Below are 27,691 nucleotides of genomic sequence, written 5' to 3'. Positions count from 1 at the left end.
CTTTTGTGAAAGCCATTACACAAATGCATAATAATATTAGCATAGAGCGAGTGCTTAGGAACCATAGTGACAGATGCTTCAAAAACATCTATTGAGAAAAACGTTCATGTGTCATACTGTTGGCAACCACAGCATTGGCATCTGAAAATTGTTGTTCACTCTACGGTATTACTAGACTGGCTAAAAAATACCAAGCTCTGAAAATGGTTTGCAGGGCTTTAATTTGTTCTAGCATTTGAGATTTTTTAATTACAAAGCTTTTTTTATTTCTCCATACAGCTTTTTACTGAAACTGGAAGGTACAGAAATGAAAGCTGAGATCTTAATGTAATTACTTAAATCCCAGGAATCACATTTGAGCAAAGACTAAATATAACAAACCTCCCTATAAAAGCTGACAGGGCCAACACTGCTGTCACGGAAGAGCTGCATTGGTACTCTGTGTGAAATTTTGAGAATAACTTTTTTTTCTGGTACATTGGTTTAGGAGTCAGTGGTCTACAATAGCAAGGATGGTGTGCAGGGACTCCACTGCAGCAGTTTAGAAGAAAAGCTGCTTTTTTTTTTTTCTCAAATATTTAGGTCTGTTTTTACTTGATGTGTATGGTTTTCACGGATTTCTGCATACTGAATATTTAGAGTAGGTTTGTGCTGGGAGCACTGCACAGAGTTTGAGCTGCATAAGAAGAGAGGAACTACGGTGAATTTGCTAAGTCTGTGAGTACCTGCAGAGAAGACCCGCTCTCTAATGGTATGGAAATGTACTGTAGTGCAGAATAACATCCATAAAAGAAGTTTTACAAGTAGTCAGGTGGTTCTCCAGCTGCTTCTTTGTTAATAGGAGCACATTGATTTCTAATACTAGGACCTTAAATCTGGGAGAATTTAGATCATCAGCCTTCTTATGGCACCAAAGGTGACAACAGACTGTCCTTTCACTCTCCCAGATAGTGAACTGAGACTACAACAACATCTGTCCTTCTCAGCACTGGTATATAAAATAAGGCACAGCAGAGAAAACAGGGCAACAGAAGAGAATTGGGAAGTTTTGACTTCCCATGCAGCAGCTGTCAGGGCTGACCAGAACAGCTACCACCTATCTTCTCTTTTTGCTATTAGTCCAATCATAGAACAGAACACGTAGATTAGTTGAGTGAAAACTATCTCATTGGCTTTAATGCCTAGTCTGAATTTTCTAGCTTTTATCTAGTTCTAAGACTGAGAGTTAGACTTTTTTTTTTCCTAAAATCCATTTCTCTCTTTTGTGCCCAGCTGGCTTGTGAGAACTTTGTGGATAGAGTGTGTGGAAGTTTTTAAAGGAAAACTAAAAGAGTTGTAAAGTCAAACTCCCAGAAAACCAATACCTGTATATTGCTTGTTGGTTTAGCCTGGCCTTTCCACATCTACAAGAGTGCATAAGCACAGTCGTCATTCTCTCTCCACAAGGCTTTTGTACCACTGAGTTTACAAGATACAGAAAATTCATTGAAAAAGTAATTTACATAGCATATCTTCATCTTCCCATTTTTTCTTTTGTTTGGATATGTTTTTTCTTTAATGAATAATTCTGGTAAAAAAAAAAAAATCAAGAAAATACACATCCGTATGCATTTGTATTTGTTGTAATTAATAAAAAGTCATCCAGAAACTATACATCCATATGCATTTCCATTTAGGCACATATATTTTTAAAGTGAATAATATGCTAATATGCAATAAAGGTTCAGTTGTTACCTAAGCTGCATGTTAGCTTTTGTTGTGAGAGATCAACTTCCATTTTAGTTCCCCACACCTCTCAAAAATACATGATCTGGCATTTCCTGTTTAAAATTTTGCATCTTCTTAGTTTTAAACTACTTTTCTCAATATTTTGTTATTTCTTAAACATCATAGTTAGGAATATTTTTTTCCATTTCTGTAAGAAAAGGATTTTTTTTTCTCAGTACTTCCATTCTTCCACCATCTTTGTGAGCTTGCAGTCTGTAAGCTAACTTTTCTCAGTGGGTAAAAAGGGGCAGTTTTACCCTGCCTTGCAGGTTAATTGCCAATGCAGGTGCTGGAACTGCGATGTGGTGGCACAGAATTTGGCAGGGCGCAGGCAGCTCAGTTCTGACTTAGAGCATTGAGGACATGGAAGTGGTGCCTTCCTGTGGCAGAGGCAGATGTGGGTGGTTGAGGTGGGGTTGTTCTCTGTTGGTGTTTGTTGAGCTACAGGTAGGTTGGATTTCTCTCCTGAAAGCCAAAGTAGTGGTTGATGACAGGGCACTTCAGAGCAGAAGTTTTATGTACAGCAGTCTGTAAGAAGAAGGTTTGTCTAGAAAGTCTTCTGTTTGAAGAAGGTTTGTCCTACGGCACATGTTCCTTCTTCTTGAGATGCTAACTTCTGGCAAAGTGGAAGTAGAAATAATACCCAACTATAAGCGGTTTTAAGTGGGTAGAGTTTTCAGAATGTATAGCACAGGAAAACCTCAATCTTTAGACTGTTGTGCCTAAAACCAGGAAATATGTAGACAAGCTGATAGGAAGTGGGATATTACTACAGCACTTCAATTTTATTTCAGGAAATAATACACTAGGTTCCTTTAAAGGTGGTTCAGGGGAAGGTATGAAAAGCCCTTGTCACCCACATGCAGATGTTTTCTATTTTTCAGTGTAAGTAAGGAGCTTTAAATGATGGGGTTTATTTTTTCATTTTGCTACATGATTCCAACCAACCATGAAGTATTATGCAAACAGCTCTCTTTTATGCCATGTCATAAACGGGTGAGTTTACCTGAAAATTGTTTCTAGCTTGAGAATAAATTGTTGTACTACTTACCGAAAGAAAAGGAGAGAGCTCAAAATGGGCAGAAGCCAAGTGAGCTGATCAAAACAGTACCTTTTCAGGCAAAACCTGAGCTGGGGAGAAGTCCCTTTTCTTGATGAACAGTTTCAAAACACAGAATCCCTCAGAGACGAGTAATAAAGCCGTCAGCGTCTCCTGTGCATCAGTGCAAGAGCAGTAAAACGAAATAGACTGAGCACAATAAATTATATCGGGTCATTGCACTAATGAACAGTTTGGGCCCAAATCTCATTAGTTTGTCTGCAGGAAGAGAAAACTAGTAAAACAGGAAAAGGACATCAGAGAAGGTCTTTGCTGGTCCTGTCTTAGGCTTCTATTGTTGAAGGGCACCCTTTTAGCTAATTTCAGACCCATTAAAAAAATCTACTTGGTGATTAGTAACCAGTGGATAAGAGTAGAAAGCCCAAGTGAATAAAGCCATAAATATCTAAGTCCTTGGGATAACAGCCTGTAAAGCTGTCAAAAAGCATTGCTTAAGTGACAAAAGATAGCCTCTGGTAACAAGAAGCTGTAGTGCTATAGGCGCTAATCCATATTCATATATGGAAGGCATATTTTTAGTTCCTTCTAAAAGTCATGTCGTTTCTGTTAATAATGTTCGTTCTTATGCTAAAAGTAGCTGTTTGCTCCGTTCTTTGAGTGTGTTTGCACTTCAGGTTTCTCAGAGCAGAAAAAATGTTTTATTTTCAGCAGTTAACACTTTAAACATTTATGCAAATCTGTATTTCTTGGAATAAATGTTCAGGTAAGGCAGTTTAAGGAAGTAATGGTTTCAAGTGGCATTAAAAACCCCTTTTAAACAAGTAGGGATGACCATTTGTGTTTCATTGGGAGTTTCTGTGGTTTGGCCTCTTAAAGTTAGTGCAATTCCCTCCTATATGCATTTATAACCATTACTGCTGTGGTCCTTTTTCTTAAGTTAATACTGGGAGAAAGTTTTGAAATGGAGGAATTGCACTGATATTTGCATGCCTTATGCTGTGAACAAGATCAGTCCTATTCCCTTTTTTCTTTTTTTCATTTTTAAAGTGGCTCAAAAGGAAAATGAAGTTTTACTAGTAAATATCTCTGCAGCTATGTGATGTATTTATTTATTTTTACAGTTTTAGCACTTCTTTAAGTATTTTAAATTGAATATGATAGTGTTTAGATTTTTATTAAAGGAATGGATTTTACATAATCTACTGTTGGTGTGGATATTAATAAAGGAAAAAATATTTTTCAAGGAAATCTGCAGAAACCAGTTGTCAGCTAGTAATTTTGCTGCAAAAAGCAGAAAGTGAGAGATAAGCCAGATGTCTAACGGTAACCTGCAGCTGGAAGACTGAAATTAGTTTCCAGAATGGTAATGTTTTTAAAGTTTGCATTGATTTTTGTTCTTTAGCAGTACTGTCTGTATCATGTCATCAGATTTATTTTACAGCTAAAATCAGAAAATCAGCCAGTAAAAAAAAAAAAAAAAAGGTTTTGCAGAAAATTCAGGCATTCTAAATTTTTTTTTTAGAGAACTGCTTGGCTTTTTTGAAGTAGTGCCAAGCAGTGCTGCCTTACCTTCAAAAAAGTTCCCATCCTGTGAACCATGTTAGAATTGCACTTGTCAGTCAGAAGTCAGGAAGGGATTTTATTTTTTGTTGGGTTGGGTTTCCCTGCAGAGGGTTGGTTCACATGTATACAATTTGTATATACCCATACAGTCATGTCCAGAATTTATATTTTGACTGTATTTGTGAGAACTGTGTTCATTCCAGGAGAGCAGATGTCAGTGGTGTTTTTCTCAAACATTCTGTTGCCCAGATAGGCATCTTTCAGTGTGAGAAAAGGCGGTGAAAGGCCGTAAATCTGCCTGTTCATTATGAAAAGCAACAATAGATTGTTTTATGGAGAAAAGGCAACTGTTGGGCTTACTTACCGATGTGCATGAAAACTCTTAAGTTTTGCAATGACTGGATATTACTGCTGTGATTTTTGAAAAGGATTTTAGTTCCAGATTAATCTCAAGAGTTGTTGTACGGGCAAGGAGAGTCAGAGAACTTCCATTAGCCTGGTGAACATGTCACAGTAATGAAGTCATATGAAGTTCAAAGATTAAGCAGGTTTTATTTTCAGTAGTAGATTTTTAGATCATTACTACGTAACCTACATTTTCGCCAGGCTTTCCATGTGGACACTTCCTGTTTTGTGTTCTCTGTTGGCATTCCCTATACCCATGTACGAGATTTGTTCTTGTCTTATATACACAGCTGTGTGTGCAAGTACATACCAACTGCACACTGCAAGCCACCAAACATAAGATAACACAAGGAGGTCAGGAGGCAAGACTTCTCAGTGCAATGCTCATAAGCCATAGACAGTGTGGGAAAATCTATATAGAATTGAGTCTAGATGAAGTAATAGGACTTTCTAAGAAATGTTATATAATTTTAGAGGGAAATACGTACTTTTTAAACAGCAGTAGAAAACAGTGCATATAACTGCTTGATAAGTAATGTAAACTGATGTTAACAACTCTGTTTTGGATAGAAAACTAGCCTTGGGATAGAAAACTAAATCTGTGGGTTCAGAATAATTTCCCTGTGTAAAATAATGAAGTCTTTCTGGTTTAGTCACAGTTGCAATCCATAGGACCTTACTATGTAAGGAAAATCTTGTGATACTAAGAAATAAAGTTACAGCAAAGAAAAATTATTCTAAATGCTCATCTTAAGACTTATTTTCTAAGGATGAGGAAAGAAAACTGATTAGAGTTTTCTGGCGTTTAGCTTATTTTCTCACGTCTTTCTCTCTCTTTATATTCCACTAAATCATTTTTAATTTGGAAAATGTTGCAACTGCAGTATGGCGAGGACAGAGTAGCCTTAGGTCCATTCTCTTATAAACTCATTTAGGCTTACATGTTGAATAGCCTTCCAAACATGGTATCTTTTTGTTGAGAAACTGACTTTAGTAAAGCCTGTACATGACACAGTGTACATGTATGTTGAGTGCATAGCAATTTGAATAATGTTTGGCTTGCTGGCACTTGGAGATCCGAGAGTATTTTCTGTTCAGTAGTTTTTTTCTTCACAGCATGCCTTAAACAGTAGCTAAAAGTAAGAGTTGTAGGCAAAAAAAAAAATGTTTATTACAATGTTATTTATTTTCTTTTTTTTTTTCTTTTAAGTCTGAACAGCCCAGTCCTGCCAGTTCCAGCTCCAGTTCCAGCTCCAGTTTTACACCATCTCAAAACAGCAGACAACAAGGTACCCAGGAAGGAAAAGAAATTGAAAGAAATGTGTGAAATGAACGGGCCAATACAAACAACTGAAGGCATCTCATTCTCACTTTTCTGCTGACTTTACAGCCTGGTCACTGTTTTGCTTTAGAGACTTTTGCTCAGGTGTTTGCAGATCTGACTGTAAGGGCAGTATAAAAGGGGAGATGATGTGTGTCTATCTGAGAAAACTGCACGAAGGCTATTTGTTCTAAAGCACCAGATGACATGCCAGTCAATTTAAATGCTAAACTCCAAAGAGCTTCTGTTCTTGAGGCTGTCCTTTTGCAGGTTTGTGTCGCATGGCACCTGTGTGCCATCTGGAGCCCTGCTCAGGCTGGCATTACTTCCAACGGGAAGTGCATGAATGTGCGTATGTGGATATTCCCCCCAAGGGTTGTGATCTTCCCGTGCTATGGGGAAGTTTTCAGAGCATGCCGGCTTACCTTTGGAAACATGGCAGGGGAAGAATATGGTTAGATTTTAAGTTGACGTTAAGTTTACATTTTGTTTTTTTGGCCAATAATTATGGTTTACTCAGAACTCAGTAAAGAAATGCAATTTTCTTCCCAGAGAGCTTGCCAAAGCAGGTTTTCTATAAATCAGTTGAGATTCATTCTACATGATCTATTAAACTACTTAGTTCTTGCTTGGCAATTTTCCCTGGGCTGTAAGGTTTTACAACTGATACATTCTTAATCAGCTTTTGTTTTATTCTTTGGATCTGGAAGCATTAAAAAGGCAGCTTTTGACTAATTAATATTGCATCTGTTTTATCCATTTTTATTCCTCAATGGTAGACTTGCTTTTAAGGTTATGAAAATACATTAGTACCTCAGGCAGACAGTTTTTACAAAGGTCTATGTATTATACATGCCTGTCCTGCTGCCTTTCTGGAGGTGACTGGTACTGATTTTATAACGTGTTCTGGAAGCATTACTACAGGTGAAAGAAAGCAAGCCTTGAAGTGAACTGTGGTTGATGGCTGACTTAAGGCATTTGATTTCTAACTAAGGCTAAACAAAAACCTATCTTGTTGAAACATTTCTGCACTCATGAAAACCTCATTAGTGGTGTGAGCTGTCATTACAAGCCAACAGATTTGGATACCTGTTCCTGTATTCCTGTTACGTTACCTTCCTTATGTTGGGCAAAAACGTGTTGATGTAGTGTTTTCTTCTGGGCAAACTGGATCCATCTATTTCTCCTGGGTCATATATAAGAAAAACCACAGACTGTCTTTCAGTTCTGTACCTTCTCAAGCACAAGTGGGAGATTTTCCTTCTGGTGTGAAAAATGTTGAAGTGGTATATGCATCTCCTCTTTCTTGTCAAGTAAATAGTGATTATTGCTTCTTTCTGGGACTTTTTGTTAACTAACATCATCTGCTGTGCCCAGGTGTTGTGCATTTGTATATAACAAGGGATGAAGCACTCAGCATACTGTGATATTTTTGCATTGTATATGTTGTGTTCTGGTCAGAACCCATGCTTTAATTCCCTAACTAAATGTTACTTGCAAGAGCCATTGCTCTTTTTCCTTTGTATTCAGAATCAAGTGCTCACTCAAGTGTCAGAACCACCACAGGATGAACTTTCTTCACCTCTTTTCAGATAAACATTGGGCTAACTGAAGTTTTCTCAAGTTCTTTCACCCTCAGGGCTTACTCTGAGTTTTCTGTGTTTCCTTGCCAAGAACATTTTCTCTTGGGCAACTCCTAGTTTTCAGTTTCTCCTGAGCCACTCTGACCCTTTAGGAGAGGACAACTTTTCTAACCTTTAAAAAGACATTGTCATGAAATTTTAAATTAAGTATTAGCAAGGAGCAGAGTAGTAACAGTAACATGGCTACCAAAAAGGACTAAAACTTAATGCTTTACAGATTGTTAAGGTCTACTGAAGAAGTCAACCAGTGTAGTTACAAAACACCTGTTCAGAGTCGCAGACATGGTCTTCCATTCCATGAAAGCATGTCTGAATGTCAGATTGTTGAAGGCCTATAGGGCTGTCAGCCATGGATGCATGTCAGGAGTCCACACTCATTTTTCTCCAAGAAGGAAGTATCAGCCTGTTGCAAGCTTGAGATAGGGCTGTCTGATTGTCCCTAAAGATAACAAGGGAGAAGATAAAATATCCCTCTGCTGTACTTGGAAAAAAGGACATAGGCAAGGATAATGAGTTAGCTCAAACTTGGAAGAGCAGCCTATGTAGAGCATGAGGAGTGTGTGCTGTTTTTCATTTTTCTTCTATTTAAAAATAAAATCAAGGACTGAATGACTTGCAACCCACTGCCAGCGTAGCTACCATTTTCCATATTTTTGAGTTATGTGCTGATCTTTTATGCAAGATCTGTTATTCATGTCACACTAAATTTCATTACAAAATTAGTTTTGGGTTGATTTTACCTTCCCTGTCATTGTCCTTTTGTTCTGCTTTTTCATCAAGAGCATGATGATGCTTTCCTTTCATCTGTCTTTTTATCTGGTCTTTTCTGTATTTTTTTTTTCCTGCCTGTACTTTGTGGTGAGGAGACAAATGCGTTCTTGTGAGCTGACTTTGGTCAATGGAGTTGAGTAGAATGTATCTGCTCTTAGTGCAGACAGAGACTACTGTTTTCAGTAGGACTGCAAAAGTAGTTGTTAGTATCTTCGCCTAGTAAGGAAACTAGCCTTTCTAGGTTAAAGCTAGCCTGTGGAAATACCCATGTGTTTATCTCTTTGTCTCTTAAAATGTGGATTTCTTTTTCATATATTTGTAATTTAATTCTCTTTTCTAACCCTTTACCTCAATTTATTTAGTCCCCTATTTGTTGTTTCTCGTTGGCATGTCTCCCATGCCAAGAGCCAAGCCTGTCAGCAAAAATATTTTGCAAAATGGGCAGATTCTTCCTTCATTCCTGTGCTGATGCCCCAACGAGTGCCCTCTCTTCTCCGTTTCAAAGGAAATATGGTCACTACTCCTATGAAAATCCAAGAAGGGGCCCTTTCCTGAGAGGAAAGAGTTTGGATGGTTAGATAATCAGATGGACTCCAACTTAGCATTTGAAAATGGCTGAGCATGGTCTGCCTGGTACTGAAGCAGAAGCAGAAAACGAAGCACAAATCAGTTGCTTCTGCAGATCAGCAGTGGTTGTATGGACAAGAACTCACCTTTCCTTGTGGCCTATGCAAGTGTCTGGCCCACCAGAAGTTTGCTGAGTGGCACCATCTGGGCCTGTTGCCACCCAACCTCAAGGTGTGCAAATAGATAAAAGAAACCACGGATCTGAACCTTCCCACACTGCCCAACTTAGGAAATTTCTTGTGCAGCCTTAACGATAAATCATTCTCAACAGTGGCTTTGAAGTCACTTGCGCAAAACAGGTCAAAATGCCTGTGACCAGAGCCTTGCCAGGTCTGGAGTAATCCACAGGGCTGCTCTTCCTGTCAGGGGAGCACCCTCCCTGTTAGGGGTATGAGCAGGCAGAGGGCTCTCTTCTGTTTTGACTGTGACCAGGGTTAACTCTCCCTGACTCTTTCCCGTTAGCAAATACAGAGTGGTAAAGTTTTCCCTTTGGAGAGCACTGAGGCCTGCTTCATTAACATTGGTACTTGATGGTTCCTCGGTTGAGGGTATTACAGAAACCTGATAGTAACTGCGGATATTGCAGCCATCACTGTTGCTTTTGCTAGCAGTTTTGTATCTCAGATGTGCTGAGATTCTTCAGAATTTAATGCCCTGGGGCATCAACTTCGCTTCCTTTGCTCTTCTAAGCTGGTTTTACCCATTGTGCTTTCAAGCAGCGGCAGTTTTCCCAGATATGTTAAATATGTTATTTTTTCTGTAACTGTCTTTTACAGCAAAATTAATTGAGTAAAGTCGAACTAAAATCCTAAACTGAATTTCTTACAGTTTTATGAGCAAATCGAGCTCCGTGTCTTATATTAATTCTGGAAAGGAGGATGATAATGTGTGGAATCGATGCATTGTCTACATACAAACATTGGCAAAGTGCTTACTTGACCTGAAATTGACCTTGAAATACAGGGAACAGCTAAATTTAAATATACCAAAAATGGGAAGACAAAGACTGCCTTGACCAGTACAAGTTACAGTCAGAATGATTTATTAGACACTGCTTCTCAATACATGAATTAACACAACAAATGTACTATTACCAATAGGCCCCTGTAGATCTGTACTGGTGTATAATACCCTTTGAGAAAGCAAGAAAAGCTAAAGCCCAGCAATGTGAAAGAATCTTGCTTTTGATAATAACACAGTAATACTACATTTCTCCTAAATTAGAATATGCACAGAGAATGCTTGTCATGACAGTATTTTATTTACTTCAGCTATGTTCCAGGGGGCCAAACCTGCAAACACTTGAACACAAGTCACTTCACTGTCATGAGTAAGTCTATTGAAGCTTACTGCGTTGCTCATGTAAGTAAATGATTCATTAATAAGTGCCAGCAGCATAAGCCCCCAGTGTATTACTTCATTTGTTTAATATTTAACACTCTCCTCCCAACACCATGCTGGGAGGGTAACTTTCTGTAATCTGCAAAGTTGAGTGTTTTGCCTTGAAAGCTGCAAAGTGAACTTCATTTGCGTATTTTATTGTTTCTGTTGTTTCAGGTCCATTGAGGTCTATAATGAAAGATCTGCATTCAGATGATAATGAAGATGAGTCAGATGAAGCAGATGAGAATGACAATGATTCTGAATTGGAACGGCCTGTAAATACACGAGGAGGGAGCAGGAGTCGCAGGTGAGTATCTAGTGATTGCAGGTAGCCTGGTGGCCAAAACAATTTGCTTGTTACTAGTGGGGTGAGTTCTAATGTTCTTAAAGGGTGATGAGTAGCAAATAGACAGATAATTCAGACTCTTATTTTTAAAGGATGTGCATATAAAAGTGCTTCTCCTAAAAACTGTCAGATTTAGCCATTCCCAATATAAACTATTTCTGTTCTAAACCACATGGTTTTGATGAGCCACATTCATCTGACTTTCCTTGATTTCATGCCATTGTGACTTCAGGGAGCAGTCATAATTACTCTCCGGCATAAAAGAGATAAAATTAAGACCTTTAATTGCCAGATGAGCTATTCTGTACATAGTGTATCATTTTCAAGACCTCTCTGCTTACCAGCTTTAGTTTAGGTTGTTAAATAGGATCAGAATCAACCAAGTGGAATTCCAAGCTAGTTTTCCATTGCATATAGTAAATGATAAGTAAAAGTGCAGACAGAAGGTAAAGCAAGTATCAGTCACAGAAACTACTTTTTAAAAATGGTTCTGCTTCCTAGCTGCATCCTCAAGAGGGCATTCCAAAATTCAACTATTGTTCAGGCAGCTTGAAGCTCTATCTGCATCTTGTTGAAGGTTATGGAAAACCTGAAGCACAGACTCCCTCAGACCTTTTCATAGTGGGTTCTTTATCTGATCCGAAAGGTTTTGCTTGTTCTACAATTTGTTAGTGCGTAACACCTGAGTGACTCTATCAGCAACTGCTTAAATGGGAAGGTAATAGGAAAGTATTAGTGAACATCAGCTGCTTCCCTGCTGCACTTTTGCAGCTGAAATCATGGAGAAAAAGAGCAGGAGGACCAGCAATTTGAGAATTTGTTCACGTCAGTAATTGTGTAATGGATTCTTAAGATCAACTTGTTTTAAATTTACGAGTTTTGTTCTAGTTTTTAACAAAACTTAATATTTCTCTCTAGTATACCCTCAATAATGTTTTTTCCTTCTTGTGAGTAAATATTCCCTGTTGTTCCTAAGTAAATGAAGGGTGAGACTGACTAGAATATGAGCTTTTTCACGTGGCCTTTCTTGCGATACTAAGTTTTTAAATTTAACCACGAAAAAGAGTGTTATTTATGACAAGAAACAAAGAACTTTTCAGTGAATCACACTTCCAAGCAGGAAGTACAGCTTTTAGAAAGCTTTTAGAAGAGCAGAAAAGTGTCTCTGAAAAACATGTTCCTCCTTTCACATGGCTGAGACACAGACTCACTCCAGAAATGCTAGAAACAGCAGTTTAATTTTCTAAATATTTAATCGTTTCTTTAATGTTAGCTGCTGGTAACTGGACAGTGTAATTTCAGCCAAGTGAAGGCAGGCAGTCTTGTTCTCTGTGCTACACAGAACTTTTTCTGGAGTGCAGCCCTGCACTACTGAGCAGCACTTTTCAAAGGGACTTTGATTAATGATAGGTTCCTTAGCAAGGGAAGCCAGTTCTTGGTGTCCTTCCTCAACGTATAAGCTTGGTTCACCCATGTAAAAAGCTTTTTGACTCACAGTATAAACTCTTGCCTCTGCTTTTCCATAGGGTTAGTCTGAGTGATGGCAGTGACAGTGACAGCAGTTCAGCTTCCTCACCATTACATCATGAATCAGCGCCACCTTTATTAAAAACCAACAACAACCAGGTAAAGTCAGGATTCATAAATGCAGGCCTGGCATAGGAGCATGTCTTGCAGCTGGGGAACTTACGTAACTGATTACTTAAATTATACTGATTACTTAAATGAAATTACTTTGAAAATTGACATAAGAGGGTGTTTTTTTTTTTCAGGAGATGAATAAGTATTTGGTTTAGCAAATACTGTAGAGTAAACTATCATTTTTATCAGTATTTACAGAATATGTCCTTTCCATATGTATTAACTTTGTAAGGTAAGCAGCTGCAAGCTGGCTTTACAGCATCGGTTTTACAATTCACACAGTTTTGGGTTTGTGTTAGCAGTAGACACAGTTCAGATTAATAGGCCTTTTTTCAGGAATTTATTTATTATTCTTGTCCTCTTTCCCTCACCAGTGCTTGACTAGAAGATGCAGTATTTTTTACTTTACTAGGAGACATAGGGCTTTACTTCACCAGCAGAAAAAGCACTCATTCTATATCAATAAAAGCTAACTTTTTATTATTACTTTTGAGGTTGGAAAGTAAGGTAGTTCTGTTTTTTAGTGGAAAAAAATAAATAACATACAGCTACAAAAAGTGGCAAGGAGCAATCAAAGTTAGTTATTTCACCCCCAGTCACCAGTACAGTAAGGCTGTCTAACCATAAAAATTAAACGTAAAAGTTGATGTTATTTAAGTAATTGATCGTCATAATTTATAAAATAGATAATTTTTCTTTTATTTTAGGGAGCTATAATTGACTCCTGGCATCACTTGTGTCATGCAGAGTACAGTCATGTGATATACTGGGTGGCAACAAATGGCTCTTTACAGTATTAACATAGAGTCTATGTAGTTAGTCTATGTTTATTAACAAATTTTTTTAGTTTAGAAGGTGAGCCTTGTGGATGAGTCCTTCCTATATATTCTCCCCAAATTGTTTCATTTTGTTTTACTTTTTTATTTTTTTTATTTTGTTTTATTTTATTTATCTCTCCCCTCTCCTCTTCTTCTTAAATAAGGTTTCCAATACAAGCTTACTGACAATGCAAAACTTTATTCATGTCAGTTAAATATTCTGGAGGGAAAACCAGGGAGTAGAGTGTGTGCATAGCGAAAAAGGAGGTTCAATGACCAGAAAGCATTCTTATCTACAACAAATTCTGTAGGCTTTTCTAAGATTACCTGAATATAAGTTTCAAGTTTTTTTTAAGGGATTCTTTCTGGAAATAAACAAACCATAAAATTTAGAGAATATTGCATTTACTGGAGACATAAGCATAAGAAAAATCAAACATCTATCTGTGGCTTGTTGTTTAATGAATACATTTACTTCTAAAGAGGAATATAATTTTTAAGTAATTGTGAGTCTCAATAAGCAGCAGTCCACTCAGTCACATTTCTCATGTTCCTTTCCATTTCAGTGACCTAACAAAAGATCTGCCTGCACATTTAGATGCTCCAAAAAATAGCAGTGAGCTAGCTAAAACTGAATGTCTCGTTATTTTCTGACATTTTTATAACTGAGTTGCAAATGAAAAATTTAGGGTATATTAAGTATTACAAGAGTTCAAATTATGTGCAGTGTTTCAAGTTTGTGCTTGGTAGCATATTGCTGCTTGCTAGGATGGTGCTTTTGACTGATGAAATCAGGCTTGTGTAGACTAAGTCCATTTATAGAATTAAGGGGCTAAGAACAAGTTAATATTTCTGTATCAGTGTCCTCTGATGTGATTAGTGCTGTATCTCATTTAAAACAAGGATGCTTAAGAAGTTCAATTCCACTAACACATCAACGGCACTGTAAGAAAGCAGCTTTTTCAAATACAGTGTGTCCTTGCTAAGTTTTTTTCTAAAACAAAGAATTTTCTTTGTTTGAAAACAAGAAAAGCATCTAAAAGCTACTGGATCCATGCCTAGAGGCCTGCTTTTTCAAGACAAGACGTTTTCTTCCACTGGCCTACACTGCAATAACCCCAGGGGTGTTGAATCGAAGAACTGGGATTTTTCTTCTGAAAAGTTTCCTGTTTTGCTTTCTGGCCATGCATCACTCTTGGCTAAATAAAACTTTAAGTAAGGTTAACTCAGATTTGCAGTCGTTTTCTCTTAGCAGGGAAGTAGCTACCTGTCTGCTATATTTTCATGGTGCTTGTCACCCTGGGAAACGTACATGCAATTATAGTCATTTATACCAAGGGAAGTAGAAATTGGAAGCAACTTGGAGAAAGCTGTCAGTGAGGGTTCTGGATAGTCTAGAACACTTGTTTTTGCAGGCCTTATTTCCATTGTTTTATTTGCTGAGTTTTGTACTGTGCTGTGACTGTCCAGGATGATTTTGGAAAAATCAACGCGAATTGACGTTGGTCTTATTTACAAGAAAATGTGAAACAAAATCTCCATGGTCTGATATGTACTGTCCTTTGATCACAGAATCATGGAACCTTAGAATGGTTTGGATTGGAAGGGACAGTTACAGATCACCCAGTTCCAGCCCCCCTGCCATGGGCAGGGACACATCCCAGCAGACCAGGCTGCCCAAAGCCCCATCCAGCCTGGCCTTGAGCACCTCCAGGGATGGGGCATCCACAGCTTCTCTGGGCAACCTGTGCCACTGCCTCACCACCCTCTGTATAAAGAATTTCTTCCTAATATCTAATGTAAATGCACCCCTTCTTAGTTTAAAACCATTCTCACTTGTCCTATCACTACAATCCCTGCCAAAGAGTCCCTCTCCTGCTTTTCTTTAGGGCCCCTTTAGGTACTGGAAAGCAGCAATGAGGTATCCCTGGAGCCTTCTCTTCTCTACGCTGAACATTCCCAGCTATCTGTCTTTATTCATAGGAAGGGTTCTCCAGCCCTCTGATCATCTTTGTGGCCCTCTTCTGGACTCACTTGAAGAGGTCCATGTGCTGAGGTCCCCAGAGCTGAATGTAGGACTCCAGGTGCTTTTTAACAAGAGCAGAGTAGAGGTGGAGAATCCCCTCCCTCGCTCTGCTGGCCACGCATCTTTTGATGCAGCCCAGGATATGGTTGGCTTTCTGGACTGCAACTGCACATTGCTGGCTCATGTTGAGCTTCTCATCAACCAACAGCCCCAGGTCCTTCTCCTCAGGGCTGCTATAAATACGTTTTCTGCCTAGCAGGTAGTGCTGTTTGGGATTGCCCTGGCCCAAGTGCAGGATCTTGCTGGAAAAACTTCATGTTTTTCAGAAGAACTGATGATATCACAAGTTGGGAATGATGTGGTGTTTACTTTTAGCTTCAAAAAATTTATGTTGTGTGTATAGAAATTGAAAGAACAAACAACAATTTTATTTCCCCTAAACACTCCTCATTTGTGTCCTAAAATTTTCACATTAAGGGAGGTGTTCTGCTGCTTGTTGACATGCTCTTTTTAATTGTGCTTCAGTACTGGATGAAGCATTCTTGATTCATAGATGTTGTAGTAAGTGGCCTTGTATTGCATTGAAAGAAGGGTAGCATAAGTGCAACACAAATTTCTGTCTAGTAATATTTTTCCTAATTATATCTCATGCAGTCATTTCAAAGACTGTTTCAGAATCTCTCTTTCTCTACTGCAGAAGGAAAGAGATAGCCTTGATAAAAAAAACCTGCAGTAAAAGTATACTGATTATGTGTTACTTCAAAGGCACTGGAGGGTACTTCAGCATCATTTTGTATCTGCAAAATCAGATCTTTTCTTACCAGCATGCAAAAGATACAGAAAAGTGTTGAGGAGGCTTAAATGATGTTAAATTAATTCCTCTTAGGATTGGTAATGTTGATATCACCTCATTCCAGCAACTCAGCATTTTCTGCTTTTTTTTCCTGAATAACACGGGCAGGTTGTATGAATTAAATACTGAGCAGCCCAGTTTGATTATTTTCTCCAGATGTCATATTCCTTGTGTTATTAACAGATAAAAGAATTCTTCTTATGTAATTGTATCCAATGATGCATTTATTTTTTAATAGATTTTCTTTGTTTTCCAGATTTTAGAAGTGAAAAGTCCAATAAAGCAAAACAAATCTGAGAAACAAATTAAGAATGGAGATTGTGATAAGGTAAATGGCAATGAAATAACAGTAAACTACCCTAAAATGTGATATTAATATGTTTGCTGGAAACAAGCTTAAAATACTGTTTGTTACAGAGTGAAAACCTCAGTCATTAGCATATCTTTGCTTTGTGTTCCTTTAAATGCAGATCATTCTCTGTTTTCCTTTTTTTGTTTATGGAATTTTTTTTTTTTTTTTTTTTTTTTGGGGTGGGGGGTTGTAATTCTTCTGTGCTATCTAGAAATGTTTTCTATCTGTTCAATACATGTTGGTGATTTGGCAAATGTCACCAGGTGGGAATCTGCCATGAATCTTCTTATTTTCTTTTTTACCACTTATTTTCTCTACTTTCCACCATGAATTTGCATTGTGCTTTAGATTTGAAGTGATAGTCTTTGAACAGGAATCTTCATAGCTGTAATCCTAGTCAATAAACCCATTGATGAAAACCCTTTTCCAGAATCCTTTCAAAGGACTGTGTATTAGGAAATGGCAGTGTGATTTAACACTTTAACTAGGACGATGTGAAGCGACAGTTACATTTACCACTTAGAAAGGTAATTTTGTTCAAAATCACATCAGCTGGCAATGGATAAGAGCTCTTAAGTCCTTGTGTGAAAGAACATAATGTAATTTCCCAGTGTGGACAATCTCCTCTCAAGGTTTATATAGGGCAGTATTTCCTTTGTGCTAACATGAGGTAGGAGACCAATGTTGAAGTATCTGTTGCTAGATTTTCAGTGGCCTGAGTCATGCACTTTTTTTTAATTTCCTAAGCTTGGTGGTGTATTTCTTTGTGTTGAAAAGGAAAAGAATGTTTCTAATGTCTCATGCTAAAGGAGAAAGTTTATACTTCGGAGAAGTGGGAAAGGTTTGATACCCCACGAAGGAGGAAAGTGGAATTTACCATTGGATTAATCATTCTTGAACTTTCTCCCCTTACGTCTCCTTGTTGACACAGAAAATTAATGATGCAGCTTGAGAGAAAGGGGGATTTGATTGGGACCCTTTGGTTGCATGTCTTGTGTGGAAAGGTGGAAGATCTTTTTTAAAGATGCTGTTTTGACATCCCAAGTCTGTTACACACCTTTTGCCTCAGCTAAGGTGGAGAGATTCTCTTCTACAGCAAAGGACCATCTAATTTCCAAAGAGAAAAGGTGGTTGTCCCCTGAACTCCTGTAATTCTTTAAAATATATTTCTGTGCATCTGAAAAATATACTTTGAATGAAGTGGAAGGTTCCTACTAATTACTTCTTTTGTATGAATTGGTTTATTCTGTTAGGGTTTTCGTGTTCTCATATGGTACTTGGAGGCAAGCCCAGCTATCAAAGATTCTTCTGAATTTCTGACAGAATAACTTTTAATGGTGGCTTAATACTGTTAGCAGTACCTTAAGATTTTCAGTGTCATGAAGTATCTAAGAAAGCCCATAAAAACTTAAATTTGGATTGTATTAAACTAAGGAAAGCCAGCCTGTTGAGTAAGAAAATTTAGCTCAAGGAAGATTTAAAATAAAATTTTCTTTTGTATTGTTTTTGAAGACATCTGAAATTTTTGAAATACACAGCTATGACTTAATTAACAAGTTGTTTATGGGGGGGGGGAATTTGTTTCTAGGCATATCTCGATGAACTAGTAGAACTCCACAGAAGATTAATGACACTGAGAGAGAGACATGTACTGCAGCAGGTGAGGAGCACTCTCATGAAAAATAACAGTGTGCTCATTGAAGTTGTGAAGTCACATTTTTTTTTCCCTTTCATCTAAATCTCTCTAATCAGGTTTAATATCCTTTAAGCCTGTATAATCCATTTACTACCCCTTACACTTTCAGTGCAGCTTAGGGAATTTTTATACAAACTTTAAATTGTGTTGCCACACCAAATGACAAGAGTAAAAAACAAACAAACAAAGACAGAAAAATAAAGTCTATGAGATAAGTTTTTCACCAATTTGTTATTATATTTTTCAACAGATTGAATCACTAATAATGAAAACAGGATGGGAGAATATATACAGCTGTGCACCATAACTTGATAAAAATCTCATTGCTTTTTGCTGAAAATGGCAGGCATTTTCTCAGAGACAATTAAAATGCTTCCGTTGATGGAATTTAAAGTCAAACTTGCTTTGGGGAAAACACGTATGGTTGAGTCTTATGAAATCATGCAAGTAGTAGAATAACAAAATGTACAAATTGAGAAGACTCCAAATGTATTTACATGTTACCCAATAGTAAGAGCTGTCATTCTGTGTTTTGGGTGGCATTGTCAGATACTATTAGGTTACAAATTGTGAAGATGAAGCAATAAGCAGTATTAACAAAACAGATGTAATTGTAGAACAGATGGTTATATTATGTTTTGCACCATTAAGTGCCACTTGTCGACCTGTTATAAAGACGGAAATATCTACCACTTCTAAATGATTGCAATCACTTATCAAATTTCTCAACACTTGGATAAGTGTGTTTAAATCTTTTTTGTAAGCCTCAGCATTAATCTGTGAGTGTTTATTAGTCCAGGCTTAATATTGTGTGTAAAGATCAGAAAACAACTCACAGGGCAGTGAAAAGGAAGATCATGGTTATGAATATTCTTAGTTAAAGAGGAATCCTGATGGCTGTGTTAGATTTCATGCTATGAAATACAATGATACATATTTGTTATCCTTATTAAATGTACTGTAGTTTCACAAGTTCACTTTTTCATTAGTACAAATTAGTACTTTTTTTTTCACCAAGGCACACTTGCAGAATGGCACGTTTTTATCTATATTGGGAAATAACTGTGCATGTAAAATGTAGGAATTACAACACCCTGTCCGCTTTACATTATTCATTAATTCTTATAGTTTTTACATAAAAAGTGAAACTGAAAAGCTACCACACTGTAAATTCATAGAATCATAGAATCATTAAGGTTGGACAAGACCTCCAAGATCATCTGGTCCAATCATCCCCTTACCCCCAATGTCACCTACTAAACCACATCCCTAAGCACCACGTCCAACCTTTCCTTGAACACCCCCAGGGACGGTGACTCCACCACCTCCCTGGGCAACCTGTTCCAATGCCCGACTGCTCTTTCTGAGAAGAAATGTCTCCTCATTTCCAACCTGAGCCTCCCCTGGCACAACTTGAGGCCATTCCCTCTAGCCCTATCGCTAGTTATCTGCAAGAAGAGGCCGACCCTCAGCTCCCCACAGCTTCCTTTCAGGTAGTTGCAGAGAGCAACAAGGTCTCCCCTGAGCCTCCTCTTCTCCAGACTAAACAACCCCAGTTCCCTCAGCTGATCCTCACAGGACTTGTGTTCCAGGCCCTTCACCGGCTTCATAGCCCTTCTCTGGACACGTTCCAGGGCCTCGATGTCCTTCTTGTAGTGAGGGGCCCAAAACTGAAACACAGTACTCAATGTGCAGCCTCACCAGAGCTGAGTGCAGGGAAACAATCACCTCACCGGTCCTGCTGGCTACATTTGCTTCCTAAGCAAATATTTCACCAGTTTTCCAAGGCATAATTTGTGATTTGTTTCATTTGACACAGCAGAGCATAGAGGTGTCTATGCATAGAACATAGGTGGCTACAAGAGCAATTCTGAAAACCGTCTTCAGGTTGATATAGAGTTGGTGTTGTCTTGTTTTGGGGGGGGCCGTTCTTGCAAATTATTTCCCTCAGTTTGGAGTGCATGTAAGCTGTTGATGCACCTCTGTGAAAGTTTCTGGCTTAATGGCCAGATTATGCACTCCAGAACAGTGGTGCAGTACTCTACTGACACAGTTGGTAGATGTCTTATATTGGCTGCAGAGCTCTACTAGAATTCAATGGAAGAGCCACGTTACTTACCATTTGTCTTTTAGCCTTTGCAGTCACGCTTACACTAGCTAATGGTTTTTGCTGTTGCAAAACAAATAACACTGTAATAAAAGCAGTTTGGTTTTAAAGCCTTTAATCCCTTAATATTGTGCAATTCTCTAGTTCGTATGATTTTGTCAGTTCACAGAAATACATTCACAATACTGAGCAACTGGTGCTTCTCTGCATTACAAATAATGTGTCATGCCATCTTAAATGTCCTTATTGCGTTAAAGCTATGTAATTAATGTAAAATATTTCCAGCGAATATATGGAAAGAGTACATAATTGATAACATGTTTAGGAATGACTTGTAGACCAAAAGGTACGAATCCATAGAGACTAGTGAAAAGGTTAGGAAAGCAAGGGATAAAACTTGAGAAGGGTGATGGTTTTCATGAGCCAATGGAAAGAGTGCAGAAATGTGCAACAGGGAGCTCTAAATAGCTGCAAGGAGTTTTAAAGGTGATTGTGATGTTGAAGTGGAGTGGCAGCAGTGGTCTGTGTTCCTGAGCAATGTTTGTCATCTCTTCAGTTTATGTTGGAGCAAGTAATAATCTCTTGTACATGTCAAAGTCTTAACTGCACATTTTTAGGGAATTTTTACAGAAGCATGTTGCACGAGAAGAATGAAGGTATAGATCAGGGTTGTAAGGAATGGTGATGTCAAAGAGCTTGAACTTGAGCTGCTGGGGGATGTGAAAAGGAAAGGATGGTTTTTGCAGTCTCAGTTGTTACCAAGTCTATAGACAATGACAGCAGTTAGGAATGCAGCTGAGTTGGAAATGACAATAATGCATCTGTTTGAGAATGTGGCTTTTGCCCAGGAGAGGCCTTTCTCCTTGAGATGCTTTGTTAAAGGAAGCTCAAATAAATCCACCCAAAGAAGGAGAAGATAGGAAAGGTGTGGTACTGAGCTTGCAAGTGCCTGGATCTGTAGCTAAGTTATCCTGAAGTATAATTACACCTAAAGATATATAAGAATTATTCAAGAGGGAGAAGGCAGGTGAAAAAGAACATTTGACCAAGAAATGAGTCCTGTGAGAAAATCCTGAGCATTTTGATCTAAATGTTGGACCATTTAGACCAATGCTGGACCATTGGCTAGACAGCAATTGGTCTGAAATTACATTTTAAAAAGCAATCTCCCTGACTTCTTTCACTGAAAAGAAATGGTTTACAGCGATAAGGCATCTTCTTCTTTTCCCTCTGTGATTTGCAGTGAAATAGTAGGGATATTTAAGTCTGAAATGAGATGTTAATGCTGCATGTCCCCGATGTTCAAATATGGCTGTCTGAAGCTGGGTTCCTAAATCTGTGGTTTTGGTGCAGATGGTGTTATCATGACCCCATGAAAGACAACAAGATTTCTGGTAGACTTTGCCTTTTATTTTGAAGTATCAGAAGGTATATTTTCATCTGTTGAAAAACCTCCTTAAAGCCAGCGTACTAGACAGTACAGGCGTAAGGAAGAAATTGAGAGTGTGCAGCACTGCTGAAAATTACATTGCTCATGTCTACAAGGTACTTAAATTCAGATGGCAACTCTCTTCTGAAAATTTTCTGCAAGGGGCAGCTTACAGGTCTGGAAACTATCAAATGGCCTAAAACCCTCCATAAACTGAAAAATGACTATGTCATTAGTTGCACTTCAGCTTCCTTAAACATACACACTCATTTGCTTGTTTAAAGGCAGATAAATAGTTGTACTATGATGGATAATGATGAAACTGAGCTGGAGAGACATTATGTAAACAGAGATGTACATTACAGCAGAAAAGCAAAGTTTACTATAGCAGGAACAAATGAGATATTTTTGTACTTTGCAGCCTGAGCTCTCTGTATAAAACATTTTAATGCTGTGTTTTTAACATTTTAACTGTCAGACTTCCTGGCAGCTAATCTCAACCTTTTTTTCTTTTTCAAGTATTTCTGAATAGCATGAGGATGTGAATGCTAATACTGTAAGTCATGAATTCCTCATTGACAGGCATACAGGCAGATGTTTTTCATTGAGCCGTCTGGGTTTATCTTGATATATTTTTATACATCCATTAAAACTTTGGAAGTTCATTTCAATCTGGCTTACTATGGTTTCAGTCTGGTGCCCTGACACAGTGGCTATATTTCTTGAGGACAGGATGAGGGGCATGTTAAAAATATTTGTTTTCTGTGGTCTAGGGCTTAAAAGCCCAAAACAGAACCTGAAAAACAAAAGTGCTTATCAGTTGTTGTTGTTGTTTTTAATGTACAGTACTGCTTAAAAATACATGTGGTAACACATTTATGTAATCTTTGTTCTTCAAATCAGGTATATTGCTGTGAGGGTTGTATTCTTGAGAGGCGGCATTCTTCCACTGTAACTAACACAAAGAAGCATTAGACAGAATTGTTCAGTTCATTCTTCCTGGCCACAGCTTCTGTAAACTTCTTGTACAGCTAGTTATTATCACACGGTGGATATTCAAGGACTGTCTGTGATTAGGTTTCTAGAGTTAGGAGCTGGATTGACTCCTTATCTTCTCTCTTTGATGAGGCTCAATAGAAATGAGAATGAAAATGAGAATGATTAAATAGCACATTGAAATTTCCTTCTGATAACAATCAGTTGTATTCCATTTGAATTTTTCTCTCGTATTGGTTGCAGGACAGTAGGAGATGAAAAAGTGTTACAAAAATCAACAAATCAATAAGTGGACAAATGAAGTACACAATTTTAGAGTAAAAATTCCCATATAGAAAAAAATTAAAGCCAAGAGGCACAGATTTAAATGAAGTGTCAATAAGAGGAGGATCGTTCCTAAGTACTTTCAGAATTTTGGACAGCTGCAAAGCAAATTAAACATAGATTTTGCTTTTATTTTTTTCCAACCTGTGGAAAGTTGAAAACAGGATGTGATCGGAAAGGGGGATTTTTACTGTAACAGGCATTCACCTCATAATATTTCTCATTTCCATTCCATTTAATCCACCCTGGGCTGTGTCATTCCATGTCTGGCAGTGTACATGAAGTTATTTCATTATCACCGACGTAATCTTTTCTTCTGTGGTCTAAGCAGAAAAAAACATCTGCTTATATAATGAAATGGGGAGAGGGAAATCTTAAAACATTTAGTGTAAATTCATTTCTTTTACAAGTTGGTGTATTTCTAGCAGATTTGTCATTTTAAGGTATGTTCTGTCAACCATATGTAAATAGGTATCTCTTTCAGCTGTGGGAAAGGCAATAGAGCAATAAAGCTCAGTATTAAAGAGCAGTGTTTCAGTGGATGTGTGTCTGAAAGGCCCAGAACTGTGTGGGTTTCAAACTGAAGGGTGCAAATATGACATTGAGCCTATCCAGAGGGCCTTAAAAAAGATGCCTGGAAAGACAGAGCAGAAGAGCAGTGTTCTGTCAGTCCATGCCATTACCAAGAGGCCCACTTTAGGATGGTGTGGGTTGCCTTTCCATGTGCTCACTTTGAATATCTCTCTTTTGGAATGAAGAAACACATAGGAGATCCATAGCCATAGTGTGTTGGCACTGTGTTAGCTCTGTGACAAATTATGCTTTGGCTTTCCAAGATACTGTATGGGTATTTTTGGTAGATGCACATCCTAGCACTTACATGTATGTGGAGGGAGTTACTACAGAAACTCAGTGTTGAACATAAGCACTCTTTAAAAATACAGACTACAATTCAGAGAGTACAGAATGTCAAAACAGTAGAAAGGCACTACTTGGATGTGTACTGTTGATATCACAGAATCACAGACTGGTTGAGGTTGGAAGGAACTGTTGGAGGTCATCTTGTCGCTGCTATAGCAGGGCCACCTAGAGCCGTTTGTGCAGGACCACGTCCAGATGACTTAAATGTCATAAAGGACAGAGAAGCCAAAACCTGTGTGGGCAACTTGTGCCAGTATTCAGTCATCTTCACAGAGAAAAAAAGTATTTTCTGAAGTTCAGAGGGAACCTCCTGTGTTCCAGTTTGTGCCCATTGTCTCTTGTCCTGTCACATGGCACCACTGAAAAGAGCCTGGCTTCATCTTCTTCACACCCTCCACTGAGGTATTTATATACATCGGTAAGATCCCCGCTGACCCTGTTCTCCTCCAGGCTGAACAACCCCAGCTCTCTCAGCCATTCCGTGTAGGAGAGATGCTCCAGTCCCTGTTCTTCACAAGGACTCCTAACAGCTCTTCTACTTCTTGTTTGAATGAAAGCTGTGATTATAGATTGAGTAGTCACTAAAGGAAATGGTCTTACTTCATTAGTATGAGTCTTTCATGTGTGATTTGCTTTCGTTTGTTTTTTAATGATTTTTAAGTCTGTTATTCAAGAACAAAATGCTAGTACATGAACTAATGATAGATATGAGAGCTCTTGCGTACATTTTTTGTTGTTTGATTTAGACTAGATTTTGTAAGGATTTCTTTCTCTTGCTTGCCGAAAGGCTTATGTCAGTTATTTTGCTGCCTTGTTTGGCAGCTATGCACACAGTAGATAGTCCAGAGAGACTTACCTGGTTTGTTTGTTGTTAGGGTGGTTCTTTGTTGCTGTGTTTGGTTGGGGTTGAGGGATTTTTTGGATTTTGTATTAAAAGACAGACTTAGAAAATATGCAGATTTTCTTCTAACATTTGAAAAATATATTCTCAATGGTAATGTTTCCTGGAACAGCAGATGGGTAGGCTGGTGTTACAGTTGATGATGGTCTGAAAAAAGGACAAGGTACTGTAGTCTGGGCCATAGTTCTGTGTCAGAAAGATGGTGATAAGGATCAAGGTTCAATTTGCAAGTGTTGGTGAAGTGGGTTTGTTCTATGCCTTTCCTGTGATACTTAGAGGCATGTTAATAGATACAGTGGATGTCTGATACAACTAAAATATTCAACCGCATCTTTTCTTTCCTTTCAGATAGTAAATCTTATAGAAGAAACTGGACACTTTCATATCACAAATACAACCTTTGACTTTGATCTTTGCTCACTGGACAAAACCACAGTCCGTAAACTACAGAGTTATCTAGAAACATCTGGAACTTCATGAGAATTGAGCATCTGCCTGTATCAAAGACTGTTCTCTAAATGAAACATTCCGAATGATGCAACCGAAATGGGGGAAAAACAAAGCAACCCTCTTCAGCTTTGTTTTTCCTTAAAGCCAGTCATCATCTCTTGATGAAGGAGAGGAAAAGTGACAAGACTCAGAGGACTGCTCTTCTCAACGAGAAAATGCTCCGGAAGAGTTTGCCTGGATAGCCTTGAAAAACAAACACAAAAACAAACAAACAAAAAACCTTGGTCTTAATGAATGTGTATGGTATCATGTATCTCTCTGTGGTGTTCCAGTCCACAAGATGAATGCATGTTCAACACACTGCCTTATTACATTACTGATCTATTTATTATTGCATACATGTATTCCAGTCATTGAGTCACTGAATGACACTACCAGATGTTGCGAGTAGTGGAATCCCATGTATGCTCTTTTGATTCAGTCCCATCAAAAGCCTAGTAACCTTATTCATGTTCAATTGTCACTTCTTGCTGACTTTCTGTAGTCACTGAAAACACTACAGTCTTGTTTTCCACTCCTTCACTTCCAAGAATCAAGATACAAAGTGGGGGACCAAACAGTGGTCCTATATTTTGTTTCCGCTGTCACAGTGGGCCAGACCACAGCAGGTTGGACTGCAGGTCCTAGGCTCTATCCATTTATTGATCTTGACCATGGTAGAAAATGCACCAAATAGGAACATGACTTGCTATCTAGCCTTAGCGAATAAACCAGTAGGACTTCTAACAAAAAGATGTTATGTATACTGTCCTGAATCCAGCATCTTTTGCAGTCTGCATTCTCGTGTCTGTTTTAATGTTATAAAGTTAAATATATATGAGTGAAGGTGTACTGCAGGATCATCATAAAAGAAGAAATACTGGTCCTGTCTTCTTAAGGAAATGTTGTAGAAAATTCTTAATTTGGAGCTATTTATTACTATGAGTTTCTGCACTCCTTTGCTGCCAGTGTGTGACTTATACCATAAAACTATTGGCATAACATTTTTGTTTGTTCATGTAGTATATGGTCTGTTTAGACTGTTTTGTTTTGTTCTTTGTTTTGTTGGCTTTTTTTGTTTGTTTGTTTTACAACTGCTAAATTAAAACTCTTTATTTGAAGAGAAAAAAAAATTGGTTGTTATACAGTTACATGTTGGAATAAATACATATATGATATATATGTGTGTGTATGCATGCACATATTCACACATATATATATACACACACATCTTCTACACTTTCCATATTTTATTATCTGTTCAATAACCTGCTTGTGCTTCCAGAAGGATTTCTTGACTATCAAAATTCTTTCATACTGTCTTTTATTCCTTAAAATTGGAATCCTTGTTCATGCATGATCCAATGAGAGGACCTGTTCTCGGTTTCACGTTGAAGATTGGTGCTGTCATATTGCTGATAGTTTCTTAATGAAGTCATCACCTTTCTATTTACCTTCCAGGGTAAAACAAAGTCCCCAGTGAAAAGAGAAAAGAATTAAAACCCAAATGAACAAACAAAAAATCATACTTCTGGATGCAAAATTTTATTCAGGTTTACCAGTCTTAAAAATATATCTTGTTTCTGGACAGGCCAGTATATGTCATGTATATGCTTTTATGCCACATGTAGTCTGTATATCTAGCGTTGAACAGTAGTGTCTGTATGATATATTGTTTCTTGCACACAGTTTGTGCAGCACTGTAAAACTAAATTCCTATTGGGGTTATTTCTTATTCAGATGGTAGATCTTCATACTGTTTCTTTAAGTCCAAAGAAAATTTTACACTTCTCTGTTTTTGAGAGGGTGAGTTGGGGATTGGGTTGGGGGATTATTTTCATATTTAAAATGTTGCTTGACCACACTCTGCAGGAAGACCTTCTCAGGCTTCCAAAGAACAAGTGTACTTTTTCAGTAATGTTATGACTCTTATTGACGATTGGCATGAAGCATACTTGAAGCATTATGTTGTTAAGTCCATGTCTTAATGTGCAATTGTTGGAGGGGGATGGGGATCGTCTTAAAGTTACTTTTGGCATAAGACAGGTGATGGTGGGGAAGGAGGAAGGGGTGCATGTGAGGGGGATTAACTTCAATTTTTATTGATATTTTATATGAAAATGTTTGGAAATCTGAAAGCAACCTTAAAAGCCTTTGGTCTACTAGTGCGTGTTCAACTTCCTATGTTTTAGTTACACAACATACATGTGGAATTTTGTCAGTTTTGACTTTTCTAACTAAGTTTTATGGTA

The 27,691-nt window shown here is 37.9% G+C and overlaps 1 protein-coding gene across 4 annotated transcripts in view; it reads left to right on the top strand.

Moving 5' to 3' along the window:
• Positions 1 to 26,507, top strand: part of MLLT3 (MLLT3 super elongation complex subunit) — a 135,612-nt gene extending 109,105 nt beyond the window's left edge. The window contains exons 7-13 of one of the 4 annotated variants that reach the window (XM_035558544.2): positions 6,006 to 6,084; positions 10,440 to 10,487; positions 10,715 to 10,847; positions 12,413 to 12,512; positions 16,481 to 16,552; positions 18,165 to 18,236; positions 25,299 to 26,507. In XM_035558544.2, coding sequence (XP_035414437.1) covers positions 6,006 to 6,084; positions 10,440 to 10,487; positions 10,715 to 10,847; positions 12,413 to 12,512; positions 16,481 to 16,552; positions 18,165 to 18,236; positions 25,299 to 25,430 — 636 coding nt within the window. In that variant the 3' untranslated portion in view covers positions 25,431 to 26,507. Of the gene's footprint in view, positions 1 to 6,005; positions 6,085 to 10,439; positions 10,488 to 10,714; positions 10,848 to 12,412; positions 12,513 to 16,480; positions 16,553 to 18,164; positions 18,237 to 25,298 lie in introns of those variants that run through there. The other 3 variants (XM_050716319.1, XM_050716320.1, XM_050716321.1) reach the window with 3 other exon arrangements.
• Positions 26,508 to 27,691: the final 1,184 nt, after the last annotated feature.

Source organism: Cygnus atratus, chromosome Z (genome assembly GCF_013377495.2).
Source record: "Cygnus atratus isolate AKBS03 ecotype Queensland, Australia chromosome Z, CAtr_DNAZoo_HiC_assembly, whole genome shotgun sequence".
In the NCBI taxonomy this organism is placed as follows: domain Eukaryota; kingdom Metazoa; phylum Chordata; class Aves; order Anseriformes; family Anatidae; genus Cygnus; species Cygnus atratus.
This window is presented reverse-complemented; position numbering and strand designations above follow the sequence as displayed.